Below are 18192 nucleotides of genomic sequence, written 5' to 3' on the forward strand. Positions count from 1 at the left end.
AATTTAGCATACTTTGAGCCTTTCCAGCCTCTTTTTTTATATCCATTAGTTAATGAGAGAACTAGTCTCTCTTGAGAAACACAACTTATCTAGCCCCTTTTTCCTGTGGACACCATAAAATAGGGGTCATGTGGTCTATTTTCCTTTGGTCCCTTCTGCCCAGAGCCACCTCTTCTGGAACACTGGAGCTCAGCTTGGTTAGAAGCTGTCCCACTCCTCTGAGAGAAGTGTGATTTGCCAGATAGATTGGTGGGATTCGCCAGTAAGGTTATGTTCTCCAACAGCACTGATGTTGGAATCTGAACAATATGCCTGTTTTCTGTTACTTATAATATTTGAGTAATAATAAATCAGTTTCCAAAATAGCATTTTTTTTCCATGGATTTTTTTTTTTTTTTCAGCACAAATCTAGAATTTGGGGAATTTTTCTCTTTTAACCCAAAAATCCAACCCCAAATTAAATTTGCAGCCTACCCATTGAATTATATAAAAACTTGCAAAATCTTGCCAGCACAGAAGTTACATGGCATTATGCCATCTGATGTGATCATGTGCTGGGTCCTTGAGATTTCACAAAATAAAATACACTGAAAACCAAGAATACTGGCATGTAGAACAAAATTAGAATTTAGTCCTACATCCAAAGGAAAATTTCCTAAGTTATAGGAGTTAATGGATTTGAATCTGTCTAAGGTAATGAAAGTAGAAAGTGATTCTAATAATGATCTTAGTTCTTACTGAAGTCATTATCATAATATCAAACTTTAAGAAAATACATATACTGTAGTTGTTTCACTTGTGAATATTGTAAAAAAATCTCGAGTAAATTATTCAAAGTACCACAATCAAGTGTAGCTATTTAGACATATATATGAATCAGTATTAGGAAATTTCAATCAATTTAATGTATTAACAAGTCAAAGAAAAAGTATATGATTATCTAGAATAAAGAGATGATTGAAAGCACTTTGGTACAAAAGTATTTGGTAACATATCAATATTTATTCCTAAATTTAAAAGAAAATTATAATCTAGATTAAAGAGGGAAACTAAAGTTATAGTTTATTTGTCTTTCTTACGGCTATTTTTATAAAACTAGTTCAAAGATAGTGACATAAAGGCATTTTTGCTTCATTCCTTTCCCTTTAAACCTACCAAATTTAATAAAGGTCACCTCATCTATGAAGAGATAAGATTGAATTCTAGTTCTCTACTTGAAACCAAGGACACAGGATTAGGATATTTTGCTTAAGAAAGGAGACCAAAAAATAATTCCACTAACCACTGCCTGAACTAATGGGCAGAGCTTGGAGAGCTGGGAAGACATACCCTAACAAATAGGAATTTAACAAAGCCACCTGCTGACTTCATGGTATCTGTAATACTTTGAATCTGCTTATTAAGACTATTTTTGGAATGGAGAGACAGATGAAGGAAACTCTAAAACACAAGCAGTTGAGGAATACAGAGGGAGACAGGAATTTAAAAGAAGAGAGAGACCAAAAAAAGTGCACAAAAACCCAGATTTCCAGAATACATGAAAAAAAAATTAATGCTAACAAAAACAGCCAGCAAAACCAATTTGGAACACAAATTTAACCCAGACATTATAAACTTTATTATAACAGGAGTTTTTTCTTCAGAAACCTTTTTTGGGCCACCCCAGTGGCGCAGCGATTGAGCGCTGGGCTGCTAGGCTGCCCGCAGCCTCTGCAGTGCCAGTTCGATCCCCGGCCACCAGCGAGGGTCCCACATGGCGCGCAGACCTCTCCTGCCGCCCGCTGCTCCCTTCAGCAGTGTGTTTTATCAGTCTGCCTGTTCTGCTCCCTGCTCTGGGTCTGGTGAATTCTCTCACCCTCCCGCGCTTCTGACTGTACCCAGTGCTTGTATAAATAAATCTTTAAAAAAAAAAAAACCTTTTTTATGCCATGAACACTTTGGTAGTTTGGTGAAGCCTATAGATCCTTTCCCAAAATACTGTTTTTAAATTCATAAAGTAAAATATATAGCTTTCAAAGGGATCCAATTATATTGAAAAATAGCCATCAGGTGCTTTTTTTTAAAATTTGTAATTCAGTAATATGAACTTACTAACACATTAACAAGCAATTGACGATTCTTACAACTTCTAAAATTTCAAAGTGGTTTTGAGTATGGATAATCTAAATATCTATTAAAAATGAAATGTAATATGAGATTATCTGTGATTTCTATTGGTGACAGAATAAGGGGTACTTGAAATGCTATCATGGTTTATTGTTTGTACGCACAAATGAAAATACTAAGTTTCAGTTAGAGATTAAAGTTGTGAATATTTCTGAATTTGAGATAAAAAACACTGAATATTCTTAGCTGTACTTTATCAAGACAAAGTGTATTTTAGTATTTGAATTACAGCATCTAAAGATAACTACTGGCAAAACAGAACTAGCAATATAAAACTTCTAATAGCAGGAAAGAAACTTTAACAAAGCAATTAATACAAAAGAAAATAGGAAGGGAGGAAAATGAGAACTCTCTGCCAAATAAAGACTATTAAATAATAGACTCATCTTACCTTTAAAAGACACATTAGGTTTATTGATTAGTTGAATGGTGTAACCCTCCTCTAAAAGTCTTATTGGAACATACCTTAAACAAGACAAAGGCAAAATCTGTGGATAGAAAAAGGTGAATTAGGAAAAGATAATCTTTGGGTGGAAATACTGATCAAAAGAAAACTAGTGTGGGATAATTAACATCATATATAATTGAGATTAAAACAAAATATTAGTAACAAATGGAATATTCCACAGGGAAGATATAATTGTGGTAAATTTTGTGTACCTAATAACAGAACCTAAAATACATACAAGGCCAAATGTGGGGGATTACCATGCAAGTTTGATTGATCCACAGTTACAGTGGAAGTTTATAAACATACCTTTAATCAGAATTTAATAGAACTGTTACGAAGTATTAACTGGAATCTGGGGGGAAAGTAGAAATATTAAGAACAAGGAAGCAGTGTTATCATTTGCTGATGATATGATCATATGCCTGGAAAACCCAGAAGAATAAATGAACATATGGAGGCTTATGGTAAAATCCTCAGGTACATTGTAGTAACAAGAATTTTTTTTCCCCAAGATTTTTTTAATAGCTTCTTCTGATTTCTCATTCTAGTTTTCAGGATTTTGATATTCAGGGGTCCAGAAGATGCAGTTTAGACTGGTTGACAATAGAAACATACAAGAATATTGAAAGTTACAGAGCCTGTGGTTCCACAATTCCACCGCCATATATTTCTTCACAAGATCACGTCTGGATCAGATTCCATTCCGATGAAAGTATCTCTAGAAAGGGCTTCAGACTGGCATATTTTTCAGGTATGTTTTTATATAAGAAAAATATGGAACAGAATTTTCTGTTATTAAGTGCATTAGTCTTCTAAATAATGTCCATTTAATTGTGACTAAGTCCTCAGGACAGCTGTGATTGAGGAATAAGAAGCTAAGGATTCGTGTGCTTAGAGCTGAATCTCAAGCTGCTTTGAATAATCCTAATAAAATAATCAGTTTTATAAACTAAAATCAATGTCTTTTTAAATATTTTAAATGCATTTATGTAAAAGTAACTTTTTCTCCCAGAAGTGCTTGCCAATATCTTGAAAGTTACTCAAAATATTTTTTTGCTGGTATGATTAACACTGTGTTTACATCTTCAAAGAAAAGGCATAGCCAATGTCACCTTCATAGTTGTAGTTTCAGAAGTCATCTTTTGCTATTCTTTAATTTTATCTAAAAAGAGTAAATCCTGCAAATGTGATTATCTCAGAGCATTAGTTATGTATATTTTTTACTAAAGGCATTTTATGTAGTCTGATACTACACATTTCCTTTAGCAAACATATGTTACTTTTTCTTTTTTTCTTGAAAACATAGTTTTTAATATTTAGCTTCTAAAGCACATTTTCTGTCACCTGTTTATCAGTAAATAAGTTGTTAATAGAGAGTAATCATTCACCCAATTTTGTCACTTTTGAGACTGTAGGGATCTAATGTTGGTTTTCTTTCCCTACCTTGTTATTATATATACTACGTAATATATGTATGTTATATTAAGTATTTTAGGTAAGTGCACTAAGATAATTAAAATTTTATAGGAATATAAATTTTTCTCTCTCCTATCCCTATTATTTTGATAAATACATCTATACCTTTAGTCCAGATTCCTGCAATATTTTGCAACTATATGAATATAATAGAAGTTATAAAAATAAATTAATGTGTTGTACTTACACAAAACATTATAATAGCTTAAAATTAATCTTAGCAAAATTTTGAGTCTAAATAATGGGCTTACAAAATAGCGCTCGGGTACACGTAGCGAAGTATTATACATATATAAGCAAGAACTATAAAAGAAAATAAAAAGAATTGATTTGAAAAGACATTTCAAAATGTCTGTCATTTTAAAATGCCTATTTAAAATTTAATGCCTAGTTATTTAAAATTCTTAGGCTGTATATCATTCTGGCTCACGTATCTTAAGTCCTCTTACTAAGTGTTTTGCAGTAAAGTAGTTATCTGCAGAAACAACTGGTTCCTTCCGTTTAGATCAAGATACAAAGATTTTCATGGAGCAAGTAATAAGCATTTAATAAATTGAGTTGTTCAGTAATTAGTGAACCAATATTAATTTGCTATTAGAACCTAACCTATTATTTAACATAAAGTTGTTTTTTTTTTTTAAAAGCCCCATCACTTGGACTTCTTATTATCACTTGCTGTTATATATGTGCCTTTGAAAGAGTATGTCTTTTTTTTTCCTCTGTCTCCTCTCTCCATCTTTGCTTCCCCTATGACTTCCCAGGGAAATCTGAGGAACCAAACTGTGCTTGTGATCAGTTCCGTTGTGGTAATGGAAAGTGTATACCAGAAGCCTGGAAATGTAATAACATGGATGAATGTGGAGACAGTTCCGATGAAGAGATCTGTGTCAAAGAAGCTAATCCTCCAACATCTGCTTCTTTTCAACCTTGTGCTTACAACCAGTTCCAGTGTCTGTCGCGGTTTACCAAAGTCTACACTTGCCTGCCCGAATCTTTAAAATGTGATGGGAACATTGACTGCCTGGACCTAGGAGATGAGATAGACTGTGATGTGCCAACTTGTGGCCAGTGGTTAAAATATTTTTATGGTACTTTTAATTCTCCCAACTATCCAGACTTTTATCCTCCTGGAAGCAATTGCACCTGGTTAATAGACACTGGTGACCATCGTAAAGTCATTTTACGCTTCACTGACTTTAAACTTGATGGCACTGGTTACGGGGATTATGTCAAAATATATGATGGATTAGAGGAGAATCCACATAAGCTTTTGCGTGTGTTAACTGCTTTTGATTCTCATGCACCTCTTACAGTTGTTTCTTCTTCTGGGCAGATAAGGGTGCATTTTTGTGCTGATAAAGTGAATGCTGCCAGAGGATTTAATGCTACTTACCAAGTAGATGGCTTCTGTTTGCCATGGGAAATACCCTGTGGAGGTAACTGGGGGTGTTATACTGAACAGCAGCGTTGTGATGGCTATTGGCACTGTCCGAATGGAAGGGATGAAATCAATTGTACCATGTGCCAAAAGGAAGAATTCCCATGTTCCCGAAATGGTGTCTGTTATCCTCGTTCTGATCGCTGCAACTACCAAAATCATTGCCCAAATGGCTCAGATGAAAAAAACTGCTTTTTTTGCCAGCCAGGAAATTTTCATTGTAAAAACAATCGCTGTGTATTTGAAAGCTGGGTGTGTGATTCTCAAGATGACTGCGGTGATGGCAGCGATGAGGAAAATTGCCCAGTAATTGTACCTACCAGAGTCATTACTGCAGCTGTCATAGGGAGCCTTATCTGTGGCCTGTTACTAGTCATTGCATTGGGATGTACCTGTAAGCTTTATTCTCTAAGGATGTTTGAACGAAGGTCAGTATCAAGATAAAACTATAGTGATTGTGATTGTGCTGTGTACAATAAAACATGGCCCAGATATTTGCAACAGGCACATCAGTGTGATTAGCAATGCATTTTTGTTATATATTATATTAGTTTTGAAATAGGGAAATGTTTGTGACTTATAAAATTAGCGTGAAAAGCATAAGACTTGAGGCTAAACACACTAAAAAATAAACGCTTGGAGTTACAAAGCAAGAATTTTATTTATCAGTTCCTGCTTTCAGAGTAAAGATTTTAGGAATTTTGCAAGCTTCAACTCTCAGTTATAGCTTTTTAACCTCTGCTTTTAAATATTGATTCAATAATTCCAGATGTTTAAGAGCCTACTGTGTTCAAAGCATTATGTTCAAAGAACGCATGAATAGAAAAATGAATAAAGTGTAATCTCAGAGGTAGTTTACAGTTAGGAGGTGGGAATTGGTAGGTCAAATAAAATGATGAAAATGTAATTGCAGTGAGAGCTATTAAACAAAGTGGTATAAAAATCAAAAGATACCTAATCTGATAAGGAGGGATATGGAAAGGCTTTAATTAAATAAGTGTCATTTGAAATCCATGAGTAGAATGTATGTAGGGAGAAAGTATTGTAGTTTTTAAAAAACAGCCTTGTAAAACACACAGAAGTGGTGTGCCCAGTGTTCCTCAGAGACTAAACACATAGTTTTTAACTTTTCTGCAGCAGCCTGAGATATGAAGAACTAATAGGAAATAGACAGGAACACAGGGTTAGTGTCAGGTTTTGTAGCTCAGTATGAGGCACATGTCAGAGTTCTCAATTAAATGAAAAATAGTTAAACGCTAAAGAGTGGCCTTCAGGGAGAGTTTTCTTCTGTGTGGCTCAGGCTAGATTGTACCTGGGAGAAGCTGATGGCAGAGAAGTTCCCTAAAAAGACTGCTATAGAAACAGTGACCCTCAATCCCAGTTAAGTTACAAGTAATACATTGAACAAAGAACTTGACATACCAGACAGCTAAGATATAGATGCATATAGATGTACATTATCATATTAACTATATTGCATAAGTATAACTTAAACAAGTACAGTAACTTTTTGACTACGTTGCTACATTAGAGCACAATGAAAAGATCAAGCTATTCCAGAAAGCATGGTGACTCATCTCACTGTTTTCCTTATCTGAAAAGTTGGCATGTTGGACTTCATGAATAAAGTCCAACTTTCAAATTCTTTGACCTAAAATCTCCAGCTCCCATGTTCTTAGGGGTTTAAAGATCTTTACCTGTTGCAGAGATTTTTAATTTATTAAAACTTAGTGATCCAGACACCTAGGGTGAAGTTCACGAGGTCAGACTGCTTCATCTTTGTATTCTCGGTGTTGAAGAAGTGTATGTGTTCATTGAAGGTTAACTGACTGAGCTTTAAAACTGATTAAATGTGTTAAGATTCAGATTGTTTTAATTACTGATAATTTGAGATTATTTCACTTGCCTTTTTATTTTTAATCCTTTTTATTGCCTGTTTTCTCTCAAAGATCATTTGAAACACAATTGTCAAGAGTAGAAGCAGAATTGTTAAGAAGAGAAGCTCCTCCTTCTTATGGACAGTTGATTGCTCAGGGTCTGATTCCACCAGTTGAAGATTTTCCTGTTTGTTCACCTAATCAGGTATATTGTAATTTATTATTTCTTTTTCAGTATCTCTTAAAATGAAATTTATATTTGTATGTATGGTAAAGCAGAAATCCTTGACTTTGTCAGAATTTTTGCGATCAAGTCAATATATGAAGGACTTAAAATTGTAATTGTTTGATTTTATCAAATGCTACAAAATACAAAAGTATATTTTTCATTCTAGCATGGTTATTTGATTCTTAAGCATTTTATTGTTTAGGATAACTTATTGCTTTAAAATTCAAAAGTAAAATTTGGCAAGTTATTTTCTAGTTGAACATTTAGAAGATTTAAGAATGACTATTAAAAGTAATATGGTAATAATATGTCACTTATGGCTTGCTAGGTTAACCAGTTATCAGTAAAGTAATTGAAATGAACATTCCCACCTGATTTGAGGGAAAACTTCCGTATAGCCCAGTTTTACAGTGTCTCAGAATCCACGCCATTTTTTTCAAATTGTAGTTCTCTATTAATGTGTCTGAATTTTTTTAACTACTGTTAGTGATTTTTTAAAATTCCTTTTCCAATGCTTAAAATTGTGCCAGGGTTCATAAGGGCATGAGGGTTTATACATTTAAAATATGAATTCATCCAGAAACATTTATAATATTTTTTCCTGAGATTAGAATTAAGAAAAATTGATAATCATTGCTTGCCCAGTGATTTATTGTTCAGAAGGGAAGACCACTTGTAAATGAGATTTCTGATTACAATCTGTCACCTTATTTGAATTTTTTAGGAGCTTGTTGGTGAGAGTGTATAGTTTTAAAACATTTCTCTGCCTGTAAGTTTCTAAATAAATGATTCAGAAGTTTCACTGGTGCAAAGAAGGAAAAACCTAAATTTAGCCTTTATATTATAGTCCCTGTCCTGGGGAAGATTTCTTTTTTAGATAGGAATTCAGAATATATGGTTAATCCTATCCACCTCCTCCCTCCCCACTCCACTGTTTTCCACCTACCATCCCTAAACCCTAAGGCTGACTTCCGAGAGTTCCCCCATGTGTAAAGTTACAGGGAGCACAGTTGGCACAAGACAGTACTCACATCTAACACCAGTTGCAAGTTCAGGGATACCCAAGACCATCCTCAGGTTTGATCATTCATTAAGAACTCAGAACCCGGGCCTCCCCTGGTGGCGCAGTGGTTGAGCACTGGGCTGCGAAACTGCCTGCCTCTGCAGCTCGGGTTCGATCCCCAGCCGCCCCCCCACCCCACCCCCAGCAAGGGTCCCACATGGTGCACAGAACTCTCCTGCTGCACCCGCTGCTCCCCTCAGCAGTGTATTTCTTTATTCTACCTGTTCTGTTCCCCACTCTGGCTCTGGTGAATTCTCTCACCCTCCCGCACTTCTGACTGTACCAGTGCTTGTGTAAATAAATAAATAAATCTTTGAAAAAAAAAAGGGGGAACTCAGAACCCATTGAAAGTTAATATATTCACATCTATGGTTTATTACAGGGAAAGAAATCAAATTAAAATCAGCCAAAAGAAGAGACATCTAGGACAGGGCTCAGGAGGATAGAAAACAAGGACCTTCCAGTTGTCCTCTCCTTGTGAAGTCAGGACAATGTGATCTCTGTACAGATATATGGCAGTTTAACGGAAATAATGCCAACCAGGGAAGCTCACCCCAACTCGCTGTCCAGAGTTTTTTTGGTGGTAGGGGACAACTCAGTCAAATGGGCAGGATTAATTGTCTTGCATATATATGGCTGATCACAGTCTCTAGTCTCCTCCAGAGATGAACTGAAACTGCTGACCCAAAGCCCCCACCCTACCTCACATTGTTGTTGTACATGGGAGCCTTCATCCTAAAACCCACAAGGTTCCAGGCAGTGGTATTGTAAACACTGAGCTCACATCCCAGAAACAGAGGGCAAAAGTTAGACCTCACCTTGGGTAAGGTTTAAATCTTTACTAAGTACTATACCATTCTCTAGGCTTTTAATTTCCACATGAGCGAATTCTGTTTCAATAGTTTTAAAATAAAATATGATTTTGAATGGTAAACTAGACTCACTCTGTTAGTGAGATTAAACTCAAGTTTAAAACTTTGGGTAGGGCCTCCCCTGGTGGCACAGGTGGTTGAACACCGCCCTGTGAAGCTGTCCCAGCCTCTGCAGTGCCGGTTCATTCCCAGCCTGCCGGTTCGTTCCCCGGCGGGCCGGCGAGGGTTCCACATGGTGTGGCAGACCTCTCCTGTCTCTCCCGCTGCTCCCCTCAGCAGTGCGTTTCGTCAGTCTGCCTGTTCTGATCCCCGCTCTGTCTCTGGTGAATCTTGTCACCCTCCCGCGCATCTGGTCTGTACCCCGGATCTTGTATAAATAAATAAATCTTTAAAAAAAATAAAAATAAAAAAATAAAACTTTAGGTAACAAATTATCAAATTCCCACAGCAATTTTTAAAAAGAAAAATGACCTTTTAAGTTATATCTCATTAGAATAGAAATGCTAAGGAACTTTCTTCTGCTCCATAAATTGAATAGATACATAAAATTATTACTAAAATATTAATGAGATTTCCTTGAAGAATCACTGTTAAATTGGTAGTCTTTTAATGAAACAGACATGATAATGCTGTCATGTTAAAGGAAGCATGAAAGTGTTAGGTAAGCACTGAAAGCATTGTTGATCTTAATGGGTGCTAGCTGAGTAAAAAGTAAGGATATCTGAAGAGCCTTTCATTCTTTGCTAGATGTTATGATACTGTGTTCATACAAAGCCTTAGAACTTGAATATTAAAAGTTAGGAAGAGATCTATGAAGAAGTTCATTAGGGATGTAAACCACTTTTTCTAATTTACAGTTAGGTACTTTTAATTGGTGAAAAATCTTACTCATTTGTATAGCACATCTGTGTGTGCTGATACCCAAATTTCTTATGACAATCTGTAGACTGATATATTCCTATGATTGTAACTTTAGTTTTCTATGAATTATTGGGATTATGTTGGAAAGACCTCCGTAAAAATCACAAATTCAATACCAGTCACAAAATGACGGAGAGCATAGTGCTCTCATTCTTTCCTTGTTCCTGTCCCCTTTTTTCTGTGAGGGGAAAGGCAAGAGCCATTCATTTTAATCAAGAGATCTTTTGAAAGGGAGTATATCTATAACCATTGTTTTCTGGAAATACTGTATTCTAAATAACAAATGCCAGATTGATGAGAGAGCTGTTTGTTCTAAGTTTGAATGCTCCTTTTTGTAACCACTAGATGGAGCTTAAAGACTATTTTATACAAGTGCTTTAGGTTGTTTTGGTTGGTTGGTTTTTTAATAATCCAAAACTCATTCGTCTAGAGGAATAAGTAGATTTTTCTTTCAGTTGGGCAATATAATTACCTGTCATATGCTAATTAAAAATCACCAGTTTTCAAAGAATAATGATATAATTTATTCTTATTACAAAATTGTAGAAATAAGTTAGTCTTAAAAAATTGAGGATTCCATGTGTCTCAGTTACCATTGCATAGCATTATAAATAATGTCTTTAACTTTTTGTTAGCCTATGTTATATTACAAATATATCAATCCCTTGTTATGACAATGTAAATAAATAAATCTTCAGAATCCATTCATTCAACAAATTTTTGATAACCAACTGTGAAATACAATTTTCATATAGTCTGTAAATTTTCAACCTCGTAAATCAAATTCTTAAATTGTTCCTGTGTTTAAAAAAAAAAAAAAAAAAACACCGATAAAGGGCTTAGTTTTCACACCCCTTTAGATCATTTAGTCAAACATGATAGTGATTTTGCTGCCTTTCTGACTAAAAAAGTATCAAATACTTTCATTTTCCAGCTTTTACACTTTTAGGATTGGATTGCTGTGTGGAGTTTTGAAATAAATAGCTGTTACAACTGACTGTTAAGTTAGTTAAATATCACTTTAAATAAATGTAACTTTGAAGTTGCATATATAAAGTGAAATGTCAAGAAAATCTTAAGACACAGAAAATAATGGTTCAAATTAGAGATTCCATTCTGTATAGTGAGGTGAACCTGTATAGGTAATAGAATTGAATTCATCCTCCATACACCCTAACAATGAGTAGTAGAATTTTCAGCCACAACACATTCTTATTAGAAGGGTGTTTTCCATCTTAATATCTTGTTGTAAGCTATCTTAAAATCTTTTCTTTTATATATTGATTTGTTTTGTAGGCTTCTGTTTTGGAAAACTTGAGACTAGCTGTGCGATCCCAGCTTGGATTTACTTCAATCAGACTACCTATGGCAGGCAGATCCAGCAACATTTGGAATCGTATTTTTAATTTTGCAAGATCACGTCATTCGGGGTCATTGGCTTTGGTCTCAGCAGATGGAGATGAGGTTGTCCCTAGTCAGAGTGCCAGCAGAGAACCTGAAAGAAATCATACTCACAGAAGTTTGTTTTCCGTGGAGTCTGATGACACAGACACAGAAAATGAGAGAAGAGATACAGCAGGAGCATCTGGTGGGGTTGCAGCTCCTTTGCCCCAAAAAGTTCCTCCCACAACAGCAGTAGAAGCAACAGTGGGAGCAAGTGGAAGTTCCTCAACTCAGAGTAACCGAGGTGGTCACAGAGATCATGGAAGGGATGTGACAAGTGTGGAACCCCCAAGTGTGAGTCCAGCACGTCACCAGCTCTCAAGTGCACTAAGTCGTATGACTCAGGGGCTCCGTTGGGTACGTTTTACTTTAGGACGATCAAGCTCCGTAAGCCAGAACCAGAGCCCTTTGAGACAACTTGATAACGGAGTAAGTGGAAGAGAAGAAGACGATGATGTTGAAATGCTAATTCCAATTTCTGATGTAGCTTCAGACTTTGATGTGAATGACTGCTCTAGACCTCTTCTTGATCTTGCCTCAGATCAAGGACAAGGGTTTAGACAACCATATAGTACAACAAACCCTGGAGGAAGGCCAGGTAATCGTGATGGCCCCTGTGAGCGCTGTGGTATTGTCCACACTGCCCAGATACCAGACACTTGCTTAGAAGCAACACTGAAAAATGAAACTAGTGATGATGAGGCTTTATTACTTTGTTAGGTACAGATCACTAAAGAGAGATGGTAAACAAGTTGGAGCAATATCCATTCATTGTTTTGTAACTTTACAATTAAACTAGTTTTAATTTAAAAAGAAAAAAGATGCAGGGTGATTTCTTATTATTCTACATTAGCCTGCATGGTTATATTAAACAATTTGTTAACTCTATGAACTTTAGAGTTTACTATTTTGGCAGTTAAAAATGCATTGTGTATTCATATTGTTTAATAGTGTTCTTCCATTTGTTTCTCTTTTTTTTTATTCTGGTACTGTCATTCACAGTAGAAATATGGCTGCTGAAACTCATTTGACTGTCGTATGACTCAGTTTACCTATCTTAGTTAAAAAGTTTGTACGAAATACTATTTTCATTGAACCCTTTATGCTTTTGCCAATACATCTTGTAACTGAATATATTAGATGTTAAGGTGGTTAATGTACAAAAAAAACCCCTTATACTCATCTTTGTTTTTATTTGCATAACATTTGTCTGAATTCTATTGGATTTCACCATAATACAAGCTCGTCAAAGGGGAAAAAATTTTTCTCTTATGTTTAACAAGCAGTGATAAGAAATTTAGAGTTAGGTAAATTAATGGCAAAAACAAAACTTTTATAGATTTTCTAATGTTGACTTTATTACTCTAATATGGTACAAACCAAATGGTAAAATCCCAAGTCATTTCTTTTTTCATCTCTATTTAAGGACAGAATTAAATGGATGACGATATTCTACTATGCATTAAATCTTGAACTTTATAAAATATGTACAAAAATTGTACAAGATAAGTTCCAACTGGTAATGTCTTTCCCTGATAAAGGGTTATGCTTGTATTGGACCCTAGGGATTTGCACTAAAATCATTTCAAGGTCTCAGATGAGTTTAGTGCGCAAGCACTATCACTTTAAATACTATTATTTGCTATCACGATGACTATATTTCCATAGCTTTTGGGGGGGGCGGTGAGGAGGACATTTTTATTACAACTTGAAATTGCTTTGCTGGTTTCATATTTATTTGTTGTATTTAAAGACTGCATTATTGTAAGGAAGTGATTTTTTTTCAATATGTTTTATTCATGGGGGGGCGGTCATGCTATCTGTTGAAAAAAAACAAACTAAGAAATTATTCAGATCCACCCCCTCCTTTTAAGTAGAGTGAATTGCAAAACTGCATATTTTTTTATTGTCAATTCCTGTTTATTTATTCCTTAGCTGTCTGTTTTAGTAGCTTAATGATTGAGTATGAAAAATGTATTTGTGATTATTGCTATTTATTAAATTTTAAATACTTTGCTGAATGTCATTTTAAAGCATGTTTGAGGTCTTGTGTATTTGTCCTGTTATGCTGTCAGAAAGAACTGACTGAAATGTTTTAATATGTATCAAAAATTAAAATGACTTTTTTTTTATTGCCTTGAGGTAATTTTTAAATCAAGTTGTTCTTTATTTTTGTTTCATTTTGGTGCACATACATATTTAGGCCATACAGTATGCACTATGTCTAGAAAAACTGATGAGGGAGTATTCTCCTTAACTGCTTTCCAGTAAAATAGAAGCTATACTAGTAGTACTCATGGGTAGAAAAACCCCTAAGAATCCAAAGGTCATTTAACCTTTGAGAAAACTGTCTGCCAATTGATATTATCTTATAAGATACAGTAACTCAAATCAGTTTTCTTTTTATATTATTTTCACATACATTTCAGGGCCCTAGTCTACTGGTAGAATTTGGGTTACCACATTAATCTTGTTTAGATCCTACTAATAGTACACTATCCTTGTATAGTAAAAAATTTCCTATTCTCAATGTCTATCTTTTAGTTTTCTTTCAAAGAGATATCAATACCAGATTCTTGTATTACCTGTCCAGAGGTACTGTACAAAAACATAAATCTATCCACATATGTATAAATGTCATATATAGTAACACAAATTATAACATACTGTGCATGTTTTTCCTGCACATTTTTTCAAGGGGAAATGTTAAGAATTTGAATATTAAAATTGGGTATTGCTACTATTTGATATTTAAATTTATTGTGTATATAAGGTTATTCTTCCTCACCTATCCCCATAACTTCCTAGTTATCCCAAAGTGTTTATTAAATAATTCTACTTTACTTACTATTGAAATTAACCCTTTTATAGTAAATTTCCATATTATTTGAATGCTTTCTAGACTATTCTGTTCTGTTCAATTATCTGCCTTTTTTCTTGTTCCAACAGTTCTATATTGTTTTAACAACTGTCATTTTTAAATGTTTCGAATATTCTTGCATATTTTTCCACTTGAACTTTAGAATCAATTTGTTAAGTTCTACAAAGCAAATCCACTACCTTTTTTGAACAGTTTTACTCATGAATTAAATTAGGATGCTTGACATCTTTATCATGTTAAAGCTTCTATCTAAATTATGGTGCCATAGCTAAATATGGTTTCCATTTGTTCAAGTCATTTATTGTTTCTATTTATAGAAACCTTTCACATTTTTAGGAGTTTATTCATAAGAATTTAGTCCTTTTTGTTATCATTAGAGAACTTCTGTTTATAATTATCTGATATTAGTGTATGTGAAGGGTAATGATTTGTTAATTTTTACCTAGCTGCAAATTTCCATTTTCTTTTTTCTTTTTTTTGTGGGACCCTCCCCGGTGGCCGGGGATTGAACTGGCACTGCAGAGGCTGCAGGCAGCCTCACAACCCAGCGCTCAACCACTGAGCCACCAGGGGAGACCCCAAATTTCCATTTTCTTATAGTTTGTAGACAGATCTCAGTTAATTCTCTCTTGTTTTCCAGTTGTATAGTCATGTATTTCAATTTGCGTACCTCTGCATCTTAATTATATTACCTAATGCTTCTAAGATAATGTTAAATATATTAACTATAATTAACAGGGTTGAGATACATTTACTCATGTTAAAAAGTAGCCATTTACCCTAATTTTTAAAAAATTAATCAAGAATGTCTTGAATTTTATCGCATCTTCTCACATTTATGGAAGTGATCATAAGATTTTTTTGATCTTTTAATATGATGAATTTTACTAATATATTTCAAAACTGTAAGCCATCCTTACATTCCTAAAATTAACTGTTTGACCGTGTGTAGTATTATTTTAATATATTACTAGATTGCTTCATATTTTATTTAGGATATTTACATCTATTGAGTTAGGTTAGTCTAGAGTGTTTTTGTGTGTGTGCTATCTTTCAAATGTTTTGTTAATTTTATTCTGGTGAATTTGAAAACTCTTGTCCTATTCCTATCCTCTGGAACATTTAAATGGCAATAGAATTTTCTGTTCCCTGAAATTTCTGTGAAGTTACCTGGCACTAATGGATATTTGTCAAGTGGCTCTTTTCCAACTTTGTATTGTGCAGGATAATGTGTTTTTATATACTCTCTCAGATCATAAACCATCCATTTCATCCAAGTTTTCAAATTTATTTGTGTAGAATTAAGGGAAGTAACATCTTTTTATGTGCTTATGATTCTTTTCCATGTATTATGTATAATGCTTGCTCCTACTGAGATAGCTAACAGTTAACCTAATTTTTATTGTGGGGTTTTGGTTTTGGTTCCTCTAAAGTGATATGCCTTGAATGTTTCTATTCTATGATTTTTCTGTTTTCCAATTGTTTCCCACTTCAATAAATTTCCTACTTTTTACTTTCCATAGTTTGTTTTTTCCTAACTCTTTCATTTAGCACTCCATTTTTATTTTTTATTAATTACTAACATAGGATTCAAGGTGTGGAGTTAATTCTGAGTTTTCCTTAAGATAAATCAGTTATATTAGTATTGTTACCATTTTTTATGTGTTCTAAAGTTTCAGTTTTGATTTCATCTTATATTTGAAAAAGTTATTTTCCTTTTTTTTCTTTGTAGTTTTTCTCCACCTCATGGTATTGTTTGTGTGGGTAGTAGTTTTGTTTCCTGCTATTTTTATTTTCATTTTTATGGCATCAAAGTCAAATAATAAGTGTACTCTACCTACTTTAGGGAATTATATGGTCTTTTCTCAATTTTTTAAATGTTCGAGGAGCACTTTAAGAAAGATCTGTTTACGAAACACAATTTTAATAAATATTACTCAGATGTCATGTCATTTTAATCCTCTCTACACTAGTCTGTCTTGTTTCATCAGTCTGTCCAGTATCAGTATACAAGAGAATAGAAACAAAAGGGGCTGTGTTAAGGAGACCAGCAGACCTTGAGCCTTAGTTCAGGTATATTCCAGGTCTGAGAACTTAAGCACAGTTGATGAAAGGGAATCTTTCCACAAGCCAGTGAGGCTTGCTACTACTGCTTACCACCATCATCCACTGTTAAAGTGGAAATAAAGTAAGATAGGTTTTAAAGGAAAAGAGCACACTCAACTCACTAGGTGTTATTTGTACCTACTACAAACCCAGCGATGCTGCTACTGCCCTCTGGGCTACTCGGTTATTCTCATATAGCCTTTCTCCTGAATTTCAAGGGAAGAGAATGACAGCAACTTGATAAGACCTGTTTTACTCAAGTGGAACTATTAAAATGATAGGAGCAGGCAATAGAAAGATCAGGTCTCAAAGTATCTGAACCCTAAGATTATCATACAAACTGCATGTGGATATTGGCATGGGTCAAAAGTTGCTTATTTTTCCATGTATTCATCATTCAAAGTGGTAGAATGAGGCAAAGTAAAATTCACAGAATTTTAGAGGTGAAAGGAATCTTTAAAATGAGGAAGTAATATAGTTGATGAATCCAGAATGTTCTCAACTTCAGACAAATGTGTAGCTACCTATCATGTAACATAAGCCACACTTAGATTACCATTTCGTGTTGTCACAGGATTTTTTCCTTCTAAGAATCAGGCCATTGTTTTGACATTTCGATTCATCATTGACCCTCAATGTATGTATTCCATGTTCATATTATCAAGGACCATTTCTGAGAGTCTTACCACAAAATGCTTTTTCATCATAGGAAAGAATTTTCAGCAAATATTTACCATTGTTGAGTGTCTGCTACCTGCCAAGCCCGTTACATATATCTTCGGCATCTTCCCAGTCCTATGAACTACAAACTACACCTTCTATGTACCTAGGAGCATACGGTGAGTAAGGGCAGAACTAAGAATTGAACTTAGTCTTATCTAACTCAAACTATTTTGTGAATAAGATGGATCACAAAGTCAAATAACATCAATCAGGAGAAATGCCCATCAGGTTGGAGCCTGGAAGTCAGATTACACAAACTCACTTCCTGAGGGGCTTTAGCTTCCTCATCTAAAAATTATAATAATAATAGCTACTTCATAGGATTGTGAGGAATGAGAAAGATGACATCTGTAAGTGGTTCAGCACATGTTTTGGAGTCTATTGCTCTGTAACCTCTCCAAAACTTTATGCTTAAGCAACCAGTCAGTTAGTTTGCTCACAAATTATTTGGGCAGAGCTCAGTGACTTTGGCACATCTTATTCTTGGCATGCTTGGGGGCTAGACTACATACTCCCAAAAAGTATACCTCTGTGGTTGGCAGGTCC

General features: G+C 34.6%; 1 protein-coding gene across 4 annotated transcripts in view; it reads left to right on the forward strand.

The window, feature by feature from the left end:
* The window catches only part of LRP12 (LDL receptor related protein 12), a 67350-nt gene that overhangs the window by 43323 nt on the left and 5835 nt on the right, over window positions 1-18192 (forward strand). For 2 of the 4 annotated variants that reach the window (XM_054692038.1, XM_054692037.1), the window contains exons 4-8: window positions 3166-3368; window positions 4855-5959; window positions 7481-7613; window positions 11790-12534; window positions 17633-17762. In XM_054692038.1, coding sequence (XP_054548013.1) covers window positions 3166-3368; window positions 4855-5959; window positions 7481-7613; window positions 11790-12534; window positions 17633-17724 — 2278 coding nt within the window. In that variant the 3' untranslated portion in view covers window positions 17725-17762. Of the gene's footprint in view, window positions 1-3165; window positions 3369-4854; window positions 5960-7480; window positions 7614-11789; window positions 14091-17632; window positions 17763-18192 lie in introns of those variants that run through there. The other 2 variants (XM_037502894.2, XM_037502904.2) reach the window with 1 other exon arrangement.

Source organism: Talpa occidentalis, unplaced genomic scaffold (genome assembly GCF_014898055.3).
Source record: "Talpa occidentalis isolate TD23 unplaced genomic scaffold, MPIMG_talOcc4v2.1, whole genome shotgun sequence".
NCBI classification, from domain to species: domain Eukaryota; kingdom Metazoa; phylum Chordata; class Mammalia; order Eulipotyphla; family Talpidae; genus Talpa; species Talpa occidentalis.